The sequence below is a fragment of the Pelophylax lessonae genome, assembly GCF_965119305.1.
Source record: "Pelophylax lessonae genome assembly, chromosome: 4".
In the NCBI taxonomy this organism is placed as follows: Eukaryota; Metazoa; Chordata; class Amphibia; order Anura; family Ranidae; genus Pelophylax; species Pelophylax lessonae.
Window position 1 is genome coordinate 148,439,407 of NC_138771.1, and position 25,082 is coordinate 148,464,488.

General features: G+C 40.1%; 1 protein-coding gene across 1 annotated transcript in view; it reads left to right on the forward strand.

Moving 5' to 3' along the window:
- SND1 (staphylococcal nuclease and tudor domain containing 1) overlaps positions 1-25,082 on the forward strand; it is a 967,943-nt gene that overhangs the window by 781,823 nt on the left and 161,038 nt on the right. The window contains exon 17 of the mRNA XM_082257077.1: positions 15,592-15,780. Within this exon, the coding sequence (XP_082113203.1) occupies positions 15,592-15,780 (189 nt within the window). The remainder of the gene's footprint in view (positions 1-15,591; positions 15,781-25,082) is intronic.

Sequence of the window (25,082 nt, forward strand, 5' to 3'; positions counted from 1 at the left end):
GGCAGAATCCGTGTAAACCCAGCCTCAATCACAAACTTGAGCAATTCAAGCTGTACATATGATGAGTACATACAGTGCATCCGGAAAGTATGCACAGCACTTGACTTTTTCCACATTTTGTGATGTTACAGCTTTATTCCAAAATGTATTAAATTCATTATTTCCCTCAAAACTCTAATACCCCATAATGAAAACCTGAAAGAAGTTTGTTTGAAATCTTTGCAAATGTATTAAAAATTAAAAAAAGGAAAAAAATCCCATGTACATAAGTATTCACAGCCTTTGTTCAATACTTTGTTAAATCACCTTTTGCACCAATTACAGCCTCAAGTCCTTTTGAGTATGATGCCACAGAGTTGTCCCATAGCCACTCCTTTGTTATCTTGGCTGTGTGCTTAGGGTTGTTGTCCTGTTGGAAGATGAACCTTTGCCCCTGTTTGAGGTCCAGAGCGCTCTGGAGTAGGTTTTCATCAAGGATGTTTCTGTACATTGATGTTTTTGTCTTTCCCTCGATCCTGACTAGTCTCTCAGTTCCTGCCACTGAAAAACATCCCCACAGCATGATGTTTCTACCACAATGCTTTACTGTAGGGGATGGTATTGACCAGGTAATGAGTGGTGCCTGTTTTCCTCCAGTCATGATGCTTGCTATTCAGGCCAAAGAGTATAATCTTAGTTTCTTAAGACCAGAGAATTTTGTTTCTCATGGTCTTAGAGTCCTTCAGGTGCCTTTTTAGCAAACTCCAGGGGGGCTGACATGTGCCTTTCACTGAATAGGGGCTTACGTCTGGCCACTTTACCATACAGGTCTGATTGGTGGAGTGCTGCAGAAATGGTGGTTCTTTTGCAAGGTTCTTTTCTCTCCACAGTGAAATGCTGGAGCTCTGTCAGAGTGACCATCGGATTTATGGTCACCGCCTTGACTAAGTCCCTTCTCCCCTGATCGCTCAGTTTGGCCTGAAGAGGTGGTTTGAAAATTCTTTCATTTACAGATGAGGATGGTCACTGTGCTCATTTGGATCTTAAATGCTGCAGCATATTGTCTGTAGCCTTGCCCAGGTCTGTGCCTTGATTCCATTTTGGAATAAGTCTGTAACATAAACAAATATCGAAAAAGTGAAGCGCTGTGAATACTTTCTTGATAGACTGTAAGTAATCTTCTGTAAAAACCTTATATCAAAATGATCAGATCTAGTGCGCAATTGTGGAATAAGGTAAAATGTTTTAAGGTTAAGGCAGTCACATGTTAGCTCACCTCTGGTTACCTGGCTATCTTGGATCTTTTAAAATCAACAGTACCTCTGCTACCAGACAAATCAACTTGCATATAAGTGTGTGTGTGTGTGTAAGCACATTGTGGTGGTCAAGATGAGCCACAATTGCCACTTCAAAGTAGAACTACACTGCATCTGATGATTACAAACCAAAAATTATTTTTTTTTTATTCAAAGCCAACAAATGCATCCATCAAAACACACCCTAGCATTTCTGGCTGTGGCCATCTTGAGTCAGGGCAGATTATTCATGTAGTATTTAAATCCTGGAAACCATCTGCCTTACCTCAGGCACATAGACAGGAGGGTGTACTAAGCTGAAAAAACGCTCCTGGAATATATCGCATCTTTCGTCTACGCTTGGAAACCAAGCAATAATTGAAGAATTAATTAGAAAAAAAAACTAAAATAAGTAAATATATTTTTACCTATCTTTTTACTAATAGTAGCAGCATAAGGACTAAAAATAGTCAACGTTGATTAAGAGAGTGAAGTTCCCCTGTAATGTGTACAAGTGATAGGTTGTGTCAGGATTCAGCAGCAGAGATGGCCAGGTCTGCATGGCTACACAAGAAAACTGAGACCAGACTATATAAATGCTTTAGTGAGATTTATTTAGAATGAAACAAAAACCATTCTAACAGCGGCACACAGCAAACCTAAAAGTAATGTAAACAAAAACCCCACTGATAGAATACTTGACTAATAACCGTAACAAACAGTAAATCTAGCTAACAGCTAACTATGCAAAATGAGCAACAGGGAAAAATGGAGGAGCAGGGAGCAGATGGGAAGGGGGCAACCAAAACTGGGTTCAGGAACAAAGGAGAGCTGGTACAAGGCAGCTGGATACAGGGTACAAGATCAACATTACTGGAAACAAGGTCTGGCAGCAGCAAAACACAGAAGCAAGAAGCACTAAAATAACCTCCCAGCAACAGGTAGAGACTGATTACTGGAGGCTGCTGGTCGACACCGGAACTGCAGCCTCTCGCGTTGGGAAGCACAGGGCCACCAGCAGGTGATTCAGATCCTGACAGGTTGACTTTATTGCGAAGAGAGTACTGCTAGAAAAATGCCACTATTTGGATAGATGTTTGTCTACAGTTATCTTGCTCCTGTTCGCCATTCCAACTAAAAGTCAGAGACAAAATATAAGCTGAGTGTAGATGGGTTGAACAAAAAGAAAAGAACAAATTCCTTCCCCTAATCAACCGGTTGAATTTTGATCCACTGCTGTATTTTTTTTTTTTTACACCAATTTTTTAATATTTTAAAATAACTTTTCAGGCATCCAGTTACTAGTCTCAACCTGATTAGCCAAACGTTTTGCCTTCGAAAAAACCCCTTTAACACCTAAAATTTGGCTTTAACAAAGGCAACTTTTTTTTTTTTCTCACCTACTACAGCAAGGTAAAAGTTTTTATTTGACTGATCAGGTTAAAATACATCAATGCTTATTTTTGGGTTATTTATAAAAGCTCAAGCGAAGGTAATGGCAGTGTGTGTGTATGTATGTATATATATGTGTGTGTGTGTGTGTGTGTGTGTGTGTGTGTGTATATATATATATATATATATATATATACATGTATCTCAAAAAAATTAAAGGAACACTTTGAAAACACATCAAATCTCAAAGGGGAAAAATATCATGCTGGATATCCTGATATGGACTGGGTAATGTGTTTGGAAGGAAAGGATGCCACATTGTTTGAAGGAAATGAAAGTATCGGCCTACAGAGGGCTGAATTCAGATACCCCAAAAATCAAAGTGAAACAATGATGCAGCAGGCTAGTCCATTTTAGTGAAATTTCATTGCAGCAACTTAAAATGGTACTCAGTAGTTTGTATGGCCCCTATGTGCTTATATGCATGCCTGATAATGTGGGCGCATGCTCTTAATGAGACGACAGATGGTGTCCTGGGGTATTTCCTGGGACATTTTCGGATGATGGATTGAACAGTGCTCTGTGAGATGTTCAAAGCTTGGGATATTTTTTTATAACCTAACCCTGCTTTAAACTTTTCCACAACTGTATCCCTGACCTGTCTGGTGTGTTCCTTGGCCTTCATGATGCTGTTTTTTCAATAAGGTTCTCTAACAAACCTCTGAGGGCTTCACAGAACAGCCGTATTTATACTGAGAATAAATTACAGGTGGACTAAAGACAATTGGTTCCACTAGATTTTAGTTAGGAGTATCAGAGTAAAGGGGGCTGAATACAAATGCACGCCACACTTTTCAGATATTTATTTGTGAAATATTTTTAAAACATTTTATTATTTTCCTTCCACTTCACAATTATGTGCCACTTTGTGTTGGTGTATCACATAAAATCCCAATAAAATACATATACATTTTTGGTTGTAAAAATACAAAATGTAGAAAATTTTAAGGGGTATGGTATCTTTTTCACTATCCATATATCCAGGTGTGGGTAATGTATTTTACAATTCATTTTAGTATTCACCCTGGTTTTGGATTGAATCCAGGTAGAAAAAAATGTGTGAATCTCAAGTAAAAGCCCTGTAAATCTTGTGTGAAAACATTTAGAAATAAACCCCAGGTGTTAAACTGTCAAGTTTCTGTTTTGTTTTATCCAGTTTTCTTAAGTGGGCCCCACAATGTTTAAAATACCAAGATCTATGAAAACCGCTAAACAAAGTAAAAAAAAATAGTGTGTGCTTGCAAAATTATGAAAAACTACCATATCTAAAATTGTAACTAGGTGTGTAGGCTTTAAAAATTTACAATGTATTCCTACTTTTATTTATTATTTAAGGTTTTACTTTGGAGTTAAAGCACTATTAAACCCAAAAAAAGGGAAAGCATAGAGCATGCGCATTTAAAGAAAAGCCGCTTGCTCTCGAATAGAGCATGAGAGCGTTCAATATCTGCAGAACACCCTCACAAAACATATCAGAAGATTGTATGTCTTGCGTGCATGCGCAGTTTGCGAGCTTTCTATACCTACAGACCGTCACTTATTGACATAATCCCAGCACATGATGGATGGAACTGTCAATCCCAGCACATGATGGATGGAACTGTCAATCCCAGCACATGATGGATGGAACTGTCAATCCCAGCACATGATGGATGGAACGGTCAGATTAGTTGTGCTCTTAACCAAACTGTCAAACCATCCGATAGCTGGTTTCATAACTGTTCACATGTGCAGCATCATGGCAGTTGAAGATCAGAGGCCAAGATGGCAGCTTCCTTGGCTGAAAACAATAGGAGGATTTACTTCCACTTAAAAAAATAAAATAAAAATAATGCAATCACCACATTTAAAATGGGCTATGTAGCAAAAAAAAAAGTTCATCATTCAGATGCTGCATCTCTCCCCTGCCGACTCTGCAGTGAGGACTGAGTGATCAAACACCTCTGATCGCTCAGTTCTCCCCCTCTGCTTTAAACAGAGAGCTGGGACTGTCGGTCTCTGATTCTCAGCTCCGCCCCTCCAGCCTTCACTCCACTGAGCTGTGGAGGGGGCGGGAGGGACTGGCTCAGGCTCTTGGTGGCAGGGCTGCTGTTAGAAATCATAGGTCCCCTTACAGCCTACATATACTTCCATACACGTGTGCATGAGGGGGGTTGGGTGATTTTAAGTGTTTGAGTGTAACTTTAATTTTAATTTTTTTTTTTTCCATCATATAGGGCACATGTCCCGCTATGTGATGCATTTTTTGGTGACATATTTTTTTGAGACATCGGAGGTCTAGACCCCTGAAGTCTCACTTGCTCTCCAATGAAGCTAATGTGGCATCAGGACCTGGAAGTGACATTTTACATTTCGCTTCCAAGTCATTAAATAGGAAACGGAGATCAGCAAACAGACCTTTGCTGGTCTCCCTCCCTCTCTCCAGTGGCACCCCCCATGACAATCCTGGGTCTGCTGAAAGGCACAGGCTGGCACTCACGGGGGTGTGTAGAAGCAATCTGGCAGCTGCACAGTTGTTGGATTGATTCCATCTGGCAACTGACGGATTGTCAGATTTACACACACTTGGTGAGATGCTTTTATTTAAGGTCTCATTTACACTTTTGTTTGTTGGGGTAGTTAAAAAAAAGCATGTCTGAGCCATGTCTTTACTGCCCCCGAACATCTGGCAAATGCACTGCCACCGTTGAACATAGTACAGCAGTGGGGGGGGGGGGGGGTTCTACACACACATTCAGCACCTTCAGCTGCTGGGAATGTATGTAAAACTTCCCGCCACCACTGTCGGACACTATCTTTGCAGCATAAGAGGGAGTTGCTGGGGCAGTAAAAATGTGGTTCAGCCTTGCGTTTTTACTGCTCAAACACAAGTGAACCGTAGATGAGACCTAAAAGAAAGCATCTCACACTGCTTATTATCATCATTATGATGATTATAGTATAGCAAGTGTTGTATGGCTGTCTGTAAATGGCTGTTTGCACTGACTTAACCTTGACATTGACCGTACTAACATGTGCTGTATATGTCTCTATACCGTCAATAACTACTGTGCAGTTTAGTTGTGATCTCCTGCAGCGCACCACCTGACTGCATCCTTGCCCTCCTTCTTCCTGAGCATTTACTGGGGGAGGCAGGTGGATCACTCTGCTAGGGAAATGCAGCAAGACACCAGCTGGGACTTTAATTGAAGCACCTGAAATCGTGCGGCGTCAGCTTTATCCACCCACGTACACAAAATAAAAAAATAGTCCCCTCTAGTTCTGCTTCCTTGGCCCCTCTGATGGACCAATGGGGTCCAGTGAAACGTAATGCAAGTCCTGGCAAGCCTAGGAGCCCTAATCAACCTGGTGATCTACCTAAAACTGCGGCACTGTACAGATAAATAGTAAAGTTGCCCGGGCCCCCCTGCTAAGCTGATGGTTCCCAGGCCCGGTACGGGAGGACCAGTTGTACTACCTTATCAGCAGCCCTGCTCAGCGGATTGCATAGAGGCTGAGGCAGGTGCTGGTCCAGGATGCTGGGTGGCTCCCAACCATATGGTCAGGATCTTTTCAGAGTCTGGACTTGCTCAGTAACATTTGCTTATAGCAGACTGTAGCTAGCTGTTGACTAAAAACGGGTCACAGGATTACAGAACAAACTGCACTTCTGTGAACCATAGGAGAAAGTATAGCTAAAAAAAAGCTTTGGCTATATTTCTCTAAGGATTGGTAGGCTGTAATATTTTCCTTTATTTCTTTTTGAGTTTAATACTGCTTAAAGATTATTCTTTTCTCTCTTTAATTTTATTTTTTCATAAGATAAAGCAACGGCAGGTTCTTTTTAATGAGACATTATGGGTCCATTAGACCCCTGGTACCACTTCTGTTCATGCAGATTGAAGAGCCAGTGCTCGATCAGATGCTCACCTGTCTGCTTCGGGTGGTATTCATCTAACCTGTGTAGAAAGACCATGAGGAAGATGAAAAAGCAGAAGCAGATTCTGTAGAATCCAGGTGTTCACCAAACACAGCAAAGAAAACAAAATCTGTAGTGATGCTGCAAAGCATATTTTATAAGGCCCTCACCTCAGTAGGTTAGTTGTTCTAAAGCAAGAAATAGATTTGTTTTTGTTGTGTGTTTTTTTTTTTTTCTTCCTTTCAGTAACAGAAGTTGTATTGTGAGCCTTTAACTAAGCATGTAGCATGTGAAAACACTACTGTGCATTGAAAAATGCTTTAGGTCCTTGTTGAATCCTGTGTCCGTAACAACAGAAAAACAATATACATTTACTCCCTTTATGATTAATTTCTCTAGTGGTACATTCATTTTTCATATTCCACAATAAGACAAATTAAAAGCTTGTGAGCGTACAAGGATGTATTATTTGAAGGTCGTCCTCCCCCTGAATGGTGACGATTTACAGCATCCAGAGGCCATATTTCTTGTGTGACCACAATTTATTTTATGAAGTAATTTATTTATTTATTTCAGCTTTGGCAAGACACAAAAGTTGCATATTTCAGAAAGGTGTCAGGGAAAGTGCTCTGTTTCAAGGTTTTATGTGAGGATTATTTACTGAAGCAGCAGAATTCACAGCTTATATCAGACAGGAGAGAGAGGGCTGGACAAGTATGGTTCATCACTGCAGTTGTTCTCTTGTCCTGTTCTTGGCCAAGGAGGAAATGAATCGTTTTGCTGCAATGATACAAGCTGCCCACAGATGAGAGCAGATATTGGACATCTCTACCTAATTCAGTAATTTTATTTTGTGGTCTACATTTTTGGAACGTTCTATATACAAGCAAAATATACATTTTACTATTTTAATAGCATACTTGTAAGTGTAAATATACATTTTCTCTGCGGTTTCTACTGGCACCTACAGCTTGTTTGAATTTTGGCATACTCCTCCTAGATAGCAGTGTGTGGAGTTGGTACAAATTTGGGTGTGATTTTTTTTTTTTTTTTTTTTTTTAAAACCTTCCTTTATATAACACAATTGGGGAAAAATAGTCTGTTAACGATAAATATTTTGTGATCTCTATAAAGCCCAAATTGGCACCAAATACAATTTCCATCTATGGAGTCACCTGTCTCTGTAGAGCAACATTTTGACAATATTCCAGCTATCAGAGCCTTCTATTATGTTATGTAATGCTGTGACATTTTCTATGGTCTTTCTTATGAGGTTAAAAAATGTAGTTGCTGCAGCAGTGGTGGCAATATTTTAATGTAATGAAATCTGTTTGCATTGATCTCAAACCTTTAGGTCTTTCTTTAGCAGTGTAGCACATGGACTGGCTCATTACCACAAAGGTTTATAGTTGAGCACTGTGATTTGCTAGGTCTGTTAAGTAAATGGAGGAAAACTGTCTGTGCTATTCAGTCACCTGGAGCAACAGTTGAATTGCAGTGACTGAAGCCAAAAAAATTTAAAACGATTATAAAGCCTTTATGACCACAACAAATGTTGATATTAACTTGGAGACAAGAATTTTTATGAAGTGTTACCAAAAAGACCATCTGTAAAGTAGTCCTGCCATCACTTAAATTACATTTGACAGCACTTAACTGGATACTTGATTTCATACTGGAAACAGATTGCAACTGCTGTTGCATTTACTTGAATGCACATGTTTGTTTCATATCACTAGTTTCAATGTGCTGATACAATCAGTCTGTACTCTGAGTACTTTTTAAAGTGTTCTGGTTTACCTTGTACGTAAATAGCACCTAATACTGTTAGTGTTTTTTTTTTTTTTAATTTTTAGAATGTTCGAATTGCTAAGTTTATAAATGAGGAACTGTCTGTTTAAAAAAAAAAAAAAAGGCAACAGCTACAAATACTGTAGCTGCAGGCTTTTAATAAAAAGAGACTTACCAGCCCGGGATCCAGCGCTGGCCTGCCCCGGGCCAGTTTTTCGCCAATCTTCAGATTCCTGGTGCACTATGCTGTGGGAAGCTGCCTGAGACTCCCAGTGGCTTTACAGCCAACTCGCCACTGCACATGCGCTGTAGCAACCTCCTGGGACCTGTAACATTTCCCAGGAGCCTGTGGGTGGGGAAGGGGGAAAACGTAGGCAATCCTAGTGGGAGCAGGTACCTGTCAAAACTAGGGACCTGCTCCTCAAAAGGGAAAAAAAAAAGTGTTGTCAGTAAGGGGTGGTTGATAGGAGGAGGATCGGTGGAACTTCATTATTTAGGTGAAGTTCCACTTTAGAGTGGTTCTAAAGGCTGAAGGTTTTTAGCCTTAATTCATTCAGTACATTAAATAAAAAACTTTATGTATACTTAACTGAGTCTGATCTCAATCCAGCAATGTGCACGAGAGCACAGGCTCTCCACTCTTTCCCCAATCATTGTCTCAGACACGGTTAATTACAGCTGGGGAGGAGGGGGCAGGACACTCGTTAAAAATGTGACCAGAAAGCAGCTGGGAGGCAAATGTTATATCACCAGTGCCTCATTTAGGAGGTTGGAAAACTGTAATTGAAAGTAAAAAGCAACAGAAAATTTAAGAAATATTGATTTGTATGATGATTATGTGTATGTATATATAGTGTTATAGATATATAGGGGCACCAGGGGCGGACCCAACAATGCTTTTGCCAGTGTCTAATAACCTGAAGGTGGCAGCATATAACCCATGGTCTCTGAATTGATTCTGGTGTTTTTTATTCTACTCCAAGATAAGGAAATTCAATATGCTTCTCTTTTTTCATGTTGTTATTGCTCTCTGAATGATACACTAGAGAGTTTGGGAGTTCTACAGCTTTTCCTGAAGTTTGCAAATCTAAAGGCTTACCATCAGCTAAATTAAATCAAGTGTCTGGAAACTTAAGCTGCCCATAGATGGATTAAAAATCATCTCGTTCAACAAGGACTGGACATATTTGATTCATGTATGGCTGTTCTCACTCAATAGAAGTCCACCGAATGATTGTCTTCTCTCAAACAGGAATGTTGGAAATTTTTCCTTTGACCAGTGCTGCAGCCAATAGGGCAGTGTCGGTGCATTCTGACAGCGGAGCAGTACCCGCTGTCATTCCTATTTAGAACCCACTTGAGGGTGTAATATTCAGAATTTATGTGCCTTTAGCCCTCCAATGCATTGTACCAGTAAAATAGTACCAAAGCCTCTTCTTTTTAAAGCTAACATTAGCAATAATTAGCTTTGTACTGTGTCATCAATGTGCCCATTTCCAACACATTGTAAAAAGTCACTTTCTGGCCTTTCTTCACCAGCAAATCTGTAGGCTGCCATTTCTGACCTACTTCTGCATATGATCGCTAACGGAGTATCCCTGGCTTCAGTACTTTAAATTACTGACCTGAAACAAGCATGCAGCTATTAAAGCCAGCATGGTAACCAGACAAATAAGGTTTTCAGAAGGAGAGATCATCAGTGGCAGCCTACATATTTCTCCTTTTCTACAGCCCATTTTCTTGCCTATTTTTAGTTAAACCTCCTTTCTTCCTTAGATTGTTGTGTTTAAAGAGGATGCTAACTCTACAGAGAAAAAAATAAAGGTCAGCAGCTAATACTGTAGCTGCTTACTTTTAAAAAAAAAGGACACTTGCCTGTCCAGTGATCCGTTGCTGTCCTTGCCCGGGCCAGTTCTTCTGGCCAGTCTTCAGGTCCCCGGTGCTGGCATGTTCACTGCAACTCCTTGTGGCTTTACATTGCATATGTGCGAGCTGCGCTATGTGAATGGCCCTGCAGCCTTCTGTGTCCTGTGATGTGTCTCAGAAGGCTGTGGGCAAAGGGAAGAAAACTTCTGCTTGGATTGCCTAGGTGATCTGAGCAGAAGTAGGAGTGGGTACCTATCAGAACTCAATATCTGCTTCCCAAAAAAATGTTTAATGTGCCAAATGTAGTAGAGGAGGGAGGGAAAGAGGACCTAAAATGAAATTTCTCTTTGGGATGAAGTTCCACTTTATTCATAGAAAAATAAAATGTTTTTCATCTTTGTAAAGGACAGTACACAAGAGCCGAATTACGGGAGGCATCAGCCGGTTCAATAGAAACCAACCAGCATTTGGCCCGTGTGTACGTCCGCCGGTCTGACAACTTTTGTCGAAGGGGCATGACCGAAAGGGGTCTGCCGAACGGCACCCAATCAGGGCTTCTCAGCAAATGGCTGAGAGCTCTGACTGGTGTGTTCTGGCAGGTAGGGGAGCACTCTCCTGTCAGAACACAATAACTCAGTGGGGGAAATCCCGGTGCTAGCATGATAGTACAGCGGCTCCTCCTGAGCGCATCAGTTTTTTTTTTTTTTTCAGCCTACTCGGTTGAACGAAAAATAAGATAGACTTCTAGTCTGTACCAGGCATAAGTTGCACAGAAAGAGTGTACCTCTGTGCAGGGCTTTTTGTTATAGTGAAAAGATTATGGCTTTAATAGAAAAATTTGCCTTCCTTTCTTTACCATTGCTGTCTGCCCATCACACCAATCTGTTTTGTTTGTTTAAATAATACATTTGCATCTTGCACAGTTTTGCGGTGTACTGACAAGGTCTAGTGCTAATTGTAGCAGTTTGTTGTAGGCTTTTCTTGTCATGTTAATAACTCTCTATCCCGTGTTGCTAGTGCTACCAAAGCTGTGGCCTTTCGTTACAAATAGAGATTGATTGCCTTACTGTATCTGTGACAAGGACAATAGTTCCTGCTATGTCATTTTTGGTTTGAGCATTCCAGTCTGACTGTATTGATTGCCTGTGCCTACCGGAATGCAGCTGTAATTGGAGGATATGAATTGTTGTCCTGCTAAGAAGGACATAGTAAGGGCGTCAAAGGGGTAAGGCATTTCCAGGTTTACCCTGATCCTTGTGCATGATGCTGGACTTGTGCACAAGTGAATACTTGGAAGCAGATGCTGGGTAAGGTTGTATATGAGGAATGACCAAGCTGCCCTAGTTGATGAAAAAAATGAAAATTTAACAGTTGTCAGTGTAAGGAAACCTAAGATGATGAGATGGTTAGATTAATAAAATAAGTCACACTCAGGGAAATATTTCTTTTTTAATTCATGTTTAATTGTATGTATAGCCAAAACAATTTTAAGAGTAAGGAGGGTTTAAAGCCTCATCAGATTATTTTTTGCTGTCTGTCGTCCCACAAAGTAGTTCCTTTACTTTCTGTTCTGGTGAGATGAGAGGAAGTCTAACTGAACAAAGGGACATTCCCCTCTTAGAGAACACTCAAGTGAACCTGAAAAAGTGCATTATTGAGATAGGTAGATAGATATGGGCAATTCTACCTAGCAACCTCTAGTAGTATACATGGTAGAGGATCCGAGATGGATCCAAACCAAAATGGATACTAAGAGCACAAGTATAGTTCTCAGCTAAACAGGCAAAACAAAAAACGGAAATATTTATAATATGATTGATTATATATATGTATATATATATATATATATATATATATATATATATATATATGAGAGAGAGAGACTTGTCTATGTAGATCTGAAAATGCTAATATTGGTATCATACCATTCAGGTATTAGGCCTGGTTCACATTGGTACCATGCAAAACCCTTCCAATCAACTACGGTTCCCGCATCGCACCCGACTCGCAGGCATTTCACACTGACATATGCGAACCGCTGGGAGTGTCAATAGAAAGTTAATGACATCCCTCAGATCAGTTTGCATATCTCAGTACAAACTGTCATTTCGGACAGGAATTGAATCGCATTGGTGTGATCATCCATGTGATCCGATTCTGGTGCGCACCAAAAAAAGGGTCCTGCACAAGTTTGGTCCAAATGGGATGCGATTGCAGCCATACAACATGTGATTTGCACAGCAGTGCAGTGTGAAGAGCATGCAATGTCTGGCATCGCTACAGTGTGAACCGGCCCTGAAGCGCGATCTCCCCATTAAGGCCAGCTGGAGCAAGGGTATCCAATGCATAAATCGAATAGCTTTCACACTGGCACACCCTATGAAAATGTTCAGCCGCTGAGTAGAATCTAGGAATGGATTCAGTGACACAGACACTCAGGTCGTCAGTCTTCTTATTATGATATTGTGTAAGGTGAATAAAGCAACGGTGCTCCCCAGAACAACTGTGACAGTACGCAAAAAACTCTGAGGATCAATTCTGAAATGCCTTTGTCATACACTTTACCTTTTGCTAAAAATTGTCTTTGACCATAATGGATGTACTGGCAGGTTAGGAATCCAAACTTTCCATTGTCATATTAATGTTACTATAGTCAGTAGCTATCCTTTTGTGTAGAATATATCAGGCCTGGTCAATATGCCAGCTCCTAACAAGAATGTATTTATATACATCTGTATACTGCATGTTTGTATGTGTGATACACTGTATACTGTGTGTGTGTGTGTGTGTGTATATATATATATATATATATATATATATATATATATATATATATATATATAGAGAGAGAGAGAGAGAGAGAGAGAGATAGATATATACAGTGCCTTGCAAAAGTATTCAGCCCCCTTGAACTTTGCGACCTTTTGCCACATTTCAGGCTTCAAACATAAAGATATAAAACTGTAATTTTTTGTGAAGAATCAGCAACAAGTGGGACACAATCGTGAAGTGGAACAAAATTTATTGGATATTTCAAACTTTAATAACGAATAAAAAACTGAAAAATTGGGCGTGCAAAATTATTCAGCCCCTTTACTTTCAGTGCAGCAAACTCCCTCCAGAAGTTCAGTGAGGATCTCTGAATGATCCAATGTTGACCCAAATGACTAATGATGATAAATAGAATCCACCTGTGTGTAATCAAGTCTCCGTAAAAATGCACCTGCACTGTGATAGTCTCAGAGGTCCGTTTAAAGCGCAGAGAGCTTAATGAAGAACAAGGAACACACCAGGCAGGTCTGAGATACTGTTGTGGAGAAGTTTAAAGCCGGATTTGGATACAAAAAGATTTCCCAAGCTTTAAACATCCCAAGGAGAACTGTGCAAGCAATAATATTGAAATGGAAGGAGTATCAGACCACTGCAAATCTACGAAGACCTGGCCGTACCTCTAAACTTTCAGCTCATACAAGGAGAAGACTGATCAGAGATGCAGCCAAGAGGCCCATGATCACTCTGGATGAACTGCAGAGATCTACAGCTGAGGTGGGAGACTCTGTCCATAGGACAACAATCAGTCATATACTGCACAAATCTGGCCTTTATGGAAGAGTGGCAAGAAGAAAGCCATTTCTTAAAGATATCCATAAAAAGTGTAGTTTAAAGTTTGCCACAAGCCACCTGGGAGACACACCAAACATGTGGAAGAAGGTGCTCTGGTCAGATGAAACCAAAATCTAACTTTTTGGCAACAATGCAAAATGTTATGTTTGGCGTAAAAGCAACACAACTCATCACCCTGAACACACCATCCCCACTGTCAAACACGGTGGTGGCAGCATCATGGTTTGGGCCTGCTTTTCTTTAGCAGGGACAGGGAAGATGGTTAAAATTGATGGGAAGATGGATGGAGCCAAATACAGGACCATTCTGGAAGAAAACCTGATGGAGTCTGCAAAAGACCTGAGACTGGGATAGAGATTTGTCTTCCAACAAGACAATGATCCAAAACATAAAGCAAAATCTACAAAGGAATGGTTCACAAATAAACATATCCAGGTGTTAGAATGGCCAAGTCAAAGTCCAGACTGTATCCAATCGAGAATCTGTGGAAAGAACTGAAAACTGCTGTTCACAAACACTCTCCATCCAACCTCACTGAGCTCGAGCTGTTTTGCAAGGAGGAATGGGCAAAGTGTCTCTCGATGTGCAAAACTGATAGAGACATACCCCAAGCGACTTACAGCTGTAATCACAGCAAAAGGTGGCGCTACAAAGTATTAACTTAAGGTGGCTGAATAATTTTGCAATTTTTCAGTTTATTTGTTAAAAAAGTTTGAAATATCCAATAAATTTCGTTCCACTTCATGATTGTGTCCCACTTGTTGTTGATTCTTCACAAAAAATTAGTTTTATATCTTTGTTTGAAGCCTGAAATGTGGCAAAAGGTCGAAAAGTTCCAGGGGGCCGAATACTTTCGCAAAGCACTGTGTGTGTATATATATATATATATATATATATATTTGTATTCTGTTCGACTTCCCAATTAATATCATGACTTTAAATGAATATGGATTTGTCGGCTATTATTGGCACCTTTTAGCAGAAGAGAAGCTTAAGAAAAATATATCCCTTTAAACTTTATGTATGTCTTCACACTGGTCCATTTGTGGTGTTAAAAATCCTGCTTGCTGCATTTTTTGGTCAGTAAAAAAGCAAAAACACACCTTCCCATTGAAACACAGCAAGAACACATCAACAACGCATCTGTGTTATTTTTTTGATGCAATTTTTGAGCCACATGACCTATGAAAAATCACCATTATTGGCACCTTTTTCTCTTATTGGCAAAATGCTGATAACCCCTTTTTTTTTTTTTAGCCGATCTGTTTTGGCTGCCGAAATGTTAGTGCATCTCTACCCACAATACCCTACATTTCCTACACTGATACATCCCTTTGAGAGTGCTTTCCATGGGAGCACTCATGCAGGCTCTCTCCTGAGCTACGCTCTGTGCGTCTATTGACAATGGCTTCCGCTGCTGTGTCAGAGCCAGTAATGAGAGGGCGAAAGCAGTGATGCTGCTCCTGTGCATTGTGCTGGATCGACATTGGGCTCAAGTAAGTATGGGGGGGTTGTATGGAGCTGCACACAAAAGGCTTTTTACCTTATTGTATGAAAACACTCTACTCCTCATGTTTGGATTCAGTACTGCAAGTTCAGAAAGCAGGCATGCCTTATGCCATCCTTGTATAAACCTAAAATGAAAATGTGTATAAACTGTTGACATTTTTGTTCTTTTTATTTCAGGTGGAAGTGGAAGTGGAGGCAATGGACAAGGCTGGAAACTTCATTGGGTGGCTTCATGTGGATGGTGTCAATCTTTCAGTAGCTCTGGTGGAACATGCACTGTCAAAGGTCCACTTCACTGCAGAGCGCAGCAACTACTTTAAAACACTCTCGTCTGCTGAAGAGGCTGCCAAACTATTGAAAGAAAAGGTAAACGGTAGTTGTTTTTTTTTTTTACTTCAAAGAACTGAGTGTTTTATGCATTTTTATTCACCCTGAACCGTGTCCTTCCTGGGAAAGATGTGGAAATATTTGCATACCTGATGTGGAGGTGGGGTGCAGAGGGGAGCAGGAGATGATTTATACAGAGGTAAGTAGTGTGAGCTGTAAACTGTGGATGAGTTGTGCAGAGCTGGGCTGTGAACAGGGGTAGAGAGGCAAGCAGTAGTGAAATAATGCTGGGGTTATTACTGCATCCACTGATAATGATGGGGCTTACTTTATTATGTTCTCTTCAGTGTACCCCTAGGCCCTTTGTGGTCTAAAATATGACAAAGCAAAGTGGGTAAGGAACCATACTACTAGTGAAACGCAATGAAGTGATACCCAATTTTTGGCCACACCAACAAGCATTAGGCAGGGTGTGCATGCCACATTTTTATTTTTTTTTCCCCCAGTGTCTAGAAGTTGTCCCTCTAAATTATTTTTAACTGTTGGCCGTTATAAATCCATAGTGTGAATGGGACTTTAAATACCCTGGATGCCATCCTGTATATGGCTGCTCTAAATTGAGCCCTTGCCTAATAATACTGCATATTTTGCCACAGAGTTGTTGCTTAAGATGCAAATATGGTTGTTTTTTTTCTACCTGCTGCAATAGGATTTAGCCTGGAAGATGCAATGTTTTTATTTTCTGCTTATAGTATTGATAAAGATAAATTGATACCTTAAGTGCAGATGTGTGTCTTGTGTTTTTGTGTATAATGTGTGACAGTGATCGTAGCATACTGTTATATCGCTAGGCATATGTACATTGTGTGGCTGTGGGGCTTCTGTGCTTTAATATGTGTGACAGGAGAGTGGAGATCCACAGTCACAATCTAATCTCAGCCAAGCTGCTCTTGTGCTGCTGGAAATCCCATTTCATACAAATGCCTGCTTAGAGCTCTAAACCTGGTTAAAAAGAATAAACTGTCCTTATGGGAGCAGCTGTGATTGCTGATTTAATTCTCTAACAACCCCACCACCACCACCTCAAAAAATATATATATATAAAGATGACCTTAATTATAAATTGATGATGAAGATTTACATTTGGTAATACTGGGCAAGAATAGAATATTGAATGCTGTACAATAAAACACGTTTACCCACAGTACAGAACTCCGTTATGGGACTTTTGTGTTACTGCTAAAGCAGTTACTGCTAAACTACATTACAAAAAAAAAAACTGGACAGCATGAAAATCAAACACTACCAATGAATGGAAAAAAAGCTCCACACTTGCAATACAGTACCAATGCAGCAGCGACTAATATTTATATTTAACTTTAGAGTCAACAGCAAGTGAAGGGAACTGTGGACAGTTTAGTGATCAAACATTGGAACTGTATGTGGTGACCTTCATTGGTCTTTGAGCCATGTTAGGAGGTGCTTTACTTTATGGACAAGATAAGGGTCAAGAGTGTAGAAACATGGTATCTTTGGGTTCTGCAAAGGTGATGGTAGTACTTGACCTTCCAAAGTCATGAAAAAAATTCCTTAAGCCAGCCATAAATGGTTCGAATCCCTACTGAACCAGTCAAGATTCGAACCTTGTATGGGCAGGCTGATTCATACCCAAGTTGGTCCATCTAACAACTTGGGTACAACCAGCATGTCAGATTTTCACATGCGATTGTTAGTGGCTATAGCTGCTAGCAATAATCACTGTGTTCTCCTGGCAGGGATGGCTCCCCTCGCCCCCTCTTTTGGGAGAACACAATAGCTCTGCGGGAGAGATTCCCCCATCAACACAGATTCCATTGTTGGAGGAAGAAAATCACATAATCTATGGCTTGCCTTTGTTTCCTTATCTAACTAAAACTTATTTAAATAAGGGTGTATGGCAGAAAAAATGAGCAACATTTTTTTGTTTGAAAAGGAATGGGCACTAAGCAAATGTTGGATTATTCTGCTTGAAAAGGATCACTCCATTCCCAGATTAGTTATTCAGTATTTTATTGATCTGTATTGAGAGAAAGTGATCTCAATAAATGTGTTATAAGACCAATATTTAGCATAAATTATGTTTCATTGCACTATATACAATAGTTTCAAGTCACTGACCCTAGTAAAGACTGTATTAACCTTTCAGCTTAAATGAGTTTGTAAAGTCAGAATGTTTTTTATATTAATGGATTCTATGCATTAGGATAAAAAGCCTTCTGTGTGCAGCAGCCCCCCTAATACTTACCTGAGCCCCATCTCTATCCAGCGAGTGCCTCCATCAAGGACTCTCTCCTGATTGGCTGTTACACAGCAGCGGCGCCATTGGCTCTTGCTGCTGTAAATCAAACACAGCCAATCAGGAGAGAGGGGGGGTGGGGCCAAACTGCAGCTCCATGTCTGAATGGAGACACGGAGCTGCAGCTTGGCTCAGGTGCCCCCATAGCAAGCTGCTTGCTTTGGGGTCACTAGGCAGGAGGGAGGGGCCAGGAGAGCCGAAGAGGGACTCAAGAAGAGGAGGATCCAGGCTTGCCTGTGCAAACCCACTGCAGAGGAGGTAAATATAACTTGTTATTTTTTAGAAAAAAAAAAGACCTTACAAAAACTAGACTTTGCAAAAAGGAGACTTTGCAAAAAGGAGACTTTGCAAAAAGGAGACTTTGCAAAAAGGAGACTTTGCAAAAAGGAGACTTTGCAAAAAGGAGACTTTGCAAAAAGGAGACTTTGCAAAAAGGAGACTTTACAAAAAGGAGACTTTACAAAAAGGAGACTTTACAAAAAGGAGACTTTACACAGCTTGGCCCAAACAAACTTTGTCCCTCACCAACATGTGAGGCCACTGGATGTGCTGTAAAAACTCTATGTAGCTGAGGCTACATACAGCATACCACACTGTGTTCCAGGTTTGAGCGGAGACTTCAATCTCCTACCCAGGACATAGTAGAGTCCATCACAGCAGCACTTAACTATTTAGAGAAAGCATTGTATTTTAGCAATGAATGCTAGAATACAATGCTTTCCCTTAATGGCTGAGTGCTGCTGTGATAGACTCTACTTTGTCTTGCTTAGGAGACTGGAAGTCTCAGCTCAAATCTGGAACACAGTGCGGTATGCTGTATGACTCCTCCGCTGCATGCAGTTTATAGCACACATCCAGCAGCCTCACGTTAGTGAAGGACATAGTTCCTTAGGGCCAGCTTGGCTATGTAAAGTGTATGAGAAGCTAGAGTTCAGCTTTAAGCTAAAGGGTAATACAGTCTTTAATAGGGTCAGTGACCTGAAACTATATAGTGCAATGAAACATAATTTAGGCAAAATATTTGTTGTATTTCACATTCATGGAGTTCAGCTTTAAGTGAGTGTTTTTTATTTTTTTTATTCTGTAGTGGTTTACTACTGCTTTAAGCTCTATAGCCAATAAGGACCAAGACTATCTTCTGTCTCTGCTCATTTATTTTGAAAAAAGGACTGGAATCACACGCTTCTCTATGGTAGATAGTGCCATTGTACAAAGAAAAAAACCTGCAAGACAATAGGTTTATGTGCTAGTATGCATTGCATACTAGCACATTATGAAATACCTTAGAACAAAGCCCTTTCAGCGGCACCCAGTCACCCCTAAGAGGGCTGACATGTTCCCCCGGCCTTTCTTTCGGGATTGTGGGCTCCAGTGCTGTGAGTGGCCGGAGCAGCAAAGACGTCACTCCCACGCCTGCGCACGGGATCCATCGGTTCCAGCAAGAAGCTCTGAAGGTCCATCAAGGTATTCCTGGCCTTTAGAGCGCATGCTCCAGTGACGTCAGCAGCTTCATGCAGGGTGAATATCTCCTAAACAGTGCACATTTAGGAGATATTCATCTTACCCATAGGTAAGCTTTATTGTAGGCTTACCTGTAGGTAAAAATAACAAAGCAGGCTTTACTACCACTTTATGGTCACTGTTCCATTATCTTTTTATTTATGAGCTTACATTGTAAAACTACCAAACAGAATGACTGACATTTTGTTAACCTGAGAGTGTCCACATATTATTGATTGCACTTTGCTAAAGTACAATTTTATTTTTAGATATTTTTGTAAATGTGATCAGCTGGATTGTTTTAAATATTATCAGTATGACTTGATGTAGTATTAACTTTTAACTTCTGTTCTATACTGTATTGTGCAAAAGTTTTAATTACAGTGTAATGTGAGGACACTTTGAAAATTATTTTTTTTATTTATCAAATAACATCTTAGAATATGTGAAAACTGCAGTCTGCAAAAAAATTACCTAGCTCAAATCAATATTTGGTGCGTCCGCCCTTCATCTTAAAAAAAAAAAAATATAATTTCAAATGCATGTAGGTGCAGTATGGCAGCTGTTAAACCACCTGATCACTGCCAACTGTCAGCTTTTACACACATTCCTAGCTGCTAGGAGTGCATGTAAAACCCATGCTGCCGCTGATGTATGGCATACTTTTGGTGTCAGCAAAGGGGTTAAATGAAACTGAATTAGCAGCGTAGAAGAAAAACCTCAGTCTATCTAGTTGAGGTTGCTGAAGACCGCTTTATATGTAAAAAAAAAAAAGCTCACACAATAGCAAGACTGAGTACACAAACAAAAAACAGATTGGTAGTACCATCTGAGGTCTCTGGCAGGCAGAAATTTCAAGAAATGTGTGTTTTCAGGTGTAATTTCCAAGCTCTCCTGCAGAAACACAAACAAGCATTGTTGAGGACCAAAAATACAGTGGTCGGCCAAGGAGAAACTTAGTGCAGCAAATGACACCTCATACTGGCTTCCTTTCACAATTGGAAGATGTCCAGTAGCACTATCAGTACTTGATAGTACTGTAAATTAGTGCAGTAAATTACTCCACTGGCATTTTCACACATACGCGTTGGTCGTATTTTTTAAACTGTAAAATTTACCATTTTGAAAAATACACCCATGCACATGTAAACACAAGTGCCGTTGTTTGTTTTCAAAGCCACGTATAGCATTTTTTTTATAATGCATGTCAATGATCAAAAACTTGCTGTAGTTCCTGTAAGCCACAACATACAGTGGGGAAAATAAATATTTGATCCAATGCAAATTTTCTAAGTCTATAATTTTTTATCATAGGTGTATCTTTTAAATTATAGAGACAGAATATCACATGCAAATACATATGCATACAGATGTTCTAAATTGAGTTTCAGTTGAGTGAGTATAATAAGCACTGGTATTTGATCCCAAAGCCAAACATGACTTAACTCTTGGAGAAACCCTTGATGGCAAGCACAGAGGTAGGCCTGGCTCGCAGTCTCCTCTCAAATTCATCCCAAAGGTGTTCTGTTGGGTTGGGGTCAGGACTCTGTGCAGGCCAGTCAAGTTTCTCCACCCCAAACTCACTTATCCATGTCTTTATGGACCTTGCTTTGTGCACTGGTGCGCAGTCATTTTGGAACAGGAAGGGACATCCCCAGAATGTTCCTGCAACGTTGGGAGCATAAAAAAAAAAAAAAGAAATTGTCCAAAATGTTGGTATGCTGAAGTCTTAAGAGGTCCCTTCACTGTAACTAAGGGGCCAAGCCCAACTCCTGAAAAACATCCCCACACCATATTCCCCCCTCCACCAAATGATTTGGACCAGTGCACAAAGCAAGGTCCATAAAGACATGGATGAGCGAGTTTGGGGTGGAGGAACTTGACTCCTGACCTCATCCTCATAGAACACCTTTGGGATAAACTAGAGCCCGGACTACAAGCCAGGCTTTCTTGTCCAGCATCAGTTCCTGACCTCACAAATGTGCTTTTGGAAGAATGCTCAAACATTCCCATAGACATGCTCCTAAACCTTGGTGACAGCCTTCCCAGAAGAGTTGAAGCGGTTATAGCTGCAAAGAATGGGCCAACTCAATATTGAACCCTATGGACTAAGACCAGGGTGGCATTAAAGTTCGTGTGTGTGTGTCAAGGCAGGCGTCCAAATACTTTTGGCAATATAGTGTACTGTAGCCAGTCTGTGGGAGCCAGAATTATTGTTGGTTGGTAGGGGATCAAATATTTCTTGTGCTCACTGAGCTGCAACTTGATATGACCTGATATGACCTTTGTATCATGTTTTATTCTTGGTTTTTGGTTGATATTCTGTCTCTATCCTTTTAAATACACCTATGAGAACAATTCTAGACCCTTCATTTCTTTGTACCGTAAGTGGGCAAACTTACAAAATCTGTGGGCAATCAAATTATTTTCCCATTTTACTTTGTATGACCTAATTTTATATATTTTTTTATAAATATTTTATTGATTTTCAAAGTACTGTTAACAGCGAAAAAAAAGAAAACAATAGATGTATACCAGTACAAATTTATCCCATATTCCTTACACCCAACTCCTCCCAATCCCACCCCCCTCCCCCACCTACAATATACATTTCCGTTTTTGATGTCTCCAATCTGGACCAAATTCTAGTTTTTATCCTGTATCTTCCAGCCAGATTTCCAGATATTTATCTGATTTTTTTAAATCTTCCCATTTTCCCCATTTGTCTGACATATATTTTTAGGTCGTTCGTCTTCTCTGCTTCCTAAATATTCCATATTGTAAATGTAATCCACTCTATTACACCATTCCGTTAAGGTTTGGCTCTTTACCTCTAACCAATTACTCGGGATAACTCCTTTAGCTGCATTTAATAAATTTGGAACCAATGTACTTTTATAATTTTTAAAGGGTATTTTTGTTCTGTGGAATAAACACCACCAGACCATACACCTAATATACGGCAATGTGCAAGACCTCTAAAAAGCAATATCAGGCAACAAATCCAACCAATCAGAAAGCTAGTAATGCTGTTGTGTAAAATCTGAAACTGGCTGCTAAAATCAGATGGTTCACTCTCTGTACCTTTTATCTTTTCTGTAATCTACTGCAGTCAAAGTAGTAGTACTACTGTTTTTGTTTTGCAACAGAACTTTCTATATCCGCTTGCTGACCGCATAACTTGGCTCTCCTGTGCCGGATCACATACCTAGTACGTAATTGGGTAACTCCAGGTAGGAGGCACGTGCCACCATGGCTGTGCTGTGATTAGACGGTAGGAAAAGACCAGTCAGAGCTCTGTTCTGTTAGCACGGATGTGATGGATTTTTCTGTCCCTGTAAAGCAGGGACAGGAAATCCATCACATCCCTTAGTACAGGTGTCTTCAAACTATGGCCCTCCAGCTGTTCAGGAACTACAATTGCCATCATGCCTAATCATGTCTGTAAATGTCAGTTTTACAATGCCACATGGGATGTGTAGTTCCACAACAGCTGGAGGGCCATAGTTTGAGGATCCCTGCCTTAGTACAAACAACACACACAGTACACAAAAACACTGATTATGCACACGTTTAACCCTTTGATCACCCTAGATGTCTACCTTCTACCCAGCCAGTGCATATTTTTAGCACTGGTTCCCACAAAGTGTCAGGTGTCAGATTGACTGCTGCAATATCACAGTCCCACCATAAGTCGCTGATCGCCGCCATTACTAGTATAAAAAAAAAATCCAATTTATATCCCATAGTTTGTAGACGCTATAACTTTTGGGCAAACAAATCAATATATGCTTATTGGGATTTTTTTTTTTTTTTTTTTTACCATTAAATATGTAGCATAATACATATTGGCCTAAATTTATGAAGATATTTTTATTTTTTCTTTATTTTTTAAAATTTTTTTATTTGGATGTTTTTTTTTTTTTTTTTTTTAAATTATCGGTCTTTTTTTTGTTTTATAGCTCAAAAAATAAAAAACTCAGTGGTGATCAAATACCACCAAAAGAGAGCTCTATTTGTGAGTTAAAAACAAAATAAATTTAATTTGGGTACAGCATTGCATGACTGCTGAATTGTCAATAAAGTAACGCAGTGCCATATCACAAAAAATATCCTGGTTGTGAAGGGGGGTAAATCTTCCAGAGGTCAAGGAGTTAAGTGAGAGACAGCAAGGAGGTGCAATGTGTGTGCTTCTATCACAAGCAGGAATGTTCTATGATCACTTGATAATAACAAAAGCATGAGGTTTTGGCTGCTGCGGTACGTTTATTGCAGAATTAAAAAAAAGAAAAAAAAGCATTTTTGTTTACTACTACAAATGTGCAATGATGCTACAATTGAAATAAATGGTATACCTCTTTCCTGAGTTGTGTACAGTCTGTTTTAGTGACCCTGCATGGGTATTCTATTCATTTCTACTGTGCCATCCTCACTGTAGTGTGCAGCACCTCTCTAGAAAAGGCTGTGAACAATGCAGGAGATGGGTACTCCACTCATTTTGATTATGGCATCCATGCACATGTGCTAGCAGACACTGTAAACACTATGCAAATGGTGTACAGGCCACCAGAGTTGGACCCTAATGAAATACATTTTTTTCCCCTCAGGGAGGCCTTTACTGATCTTTCTAAGCATTCTGCTTCCTAGAAGATGGTATAGGAATTCTATATTCATCAAGATCAATAATGCAACTATCAGTCCTTCCCCTCATGTCAGGGTACTAGGTGTAATCCTGGACTCTGACCTGTTCTTTCAGCCCCAAATCCAATCATGGTCCAAATCTTGTAGACTTCACCTCTGCAACATGTCCAAATTACGCCCCTTTTCAACCGGTTCCCGACCACCCGCCGCCTTTTTACTGCGACAGTGCGGCTCTCCTGCGCGAACCGACATAGACACCCGTGATCGCTCCCCGCTGAGAGAGGACGGGCAGCTGTTGTAAACACAGCTGACCGTTCTTCTCTCTGGAATTATCACAGAGCGCCTGTGATCCTTCTATATAGGAACAGAGGCCTCTGTGATCATTTGACAAGCCACGCTACCCACGGTTAGAAACACGCCCCTAGGTACACATTTAACCCCTTGATAACTTACTGTGTTAACCCCTTCCCTGCCAGTGTCATTATTACAGTAACAGTGCATATTTTTAGCACTTATTGCTGTAGTAATGTTAATGGTCCCCCCAAAAGTGTCAATAATGTCAGTCAAGGGTCCAATCTGTCCTCCGCAATGTCGCAGTTCCGCAAAAAATCGGAGATCGCCGCCATTACTAGTAAAAAAAAAAAAAAAAACAATAAAAATCACCTAAATCTTTCTCGTAGTTGGTAGATGCGATAACTTTTTGCGCAAACCAATCAAAATACCCTTATTGCTAATTTTCTTATGTATATGTAGCAGAAAACAAATTGGCCTAAAATGTTAAATAATTTTGATTTTATTTTCTTTTTTTTTTTTTTTTGGGGGGGGGGGGGATGTTCTATAGCAGGAAGTTAAAAATATTGTGTTT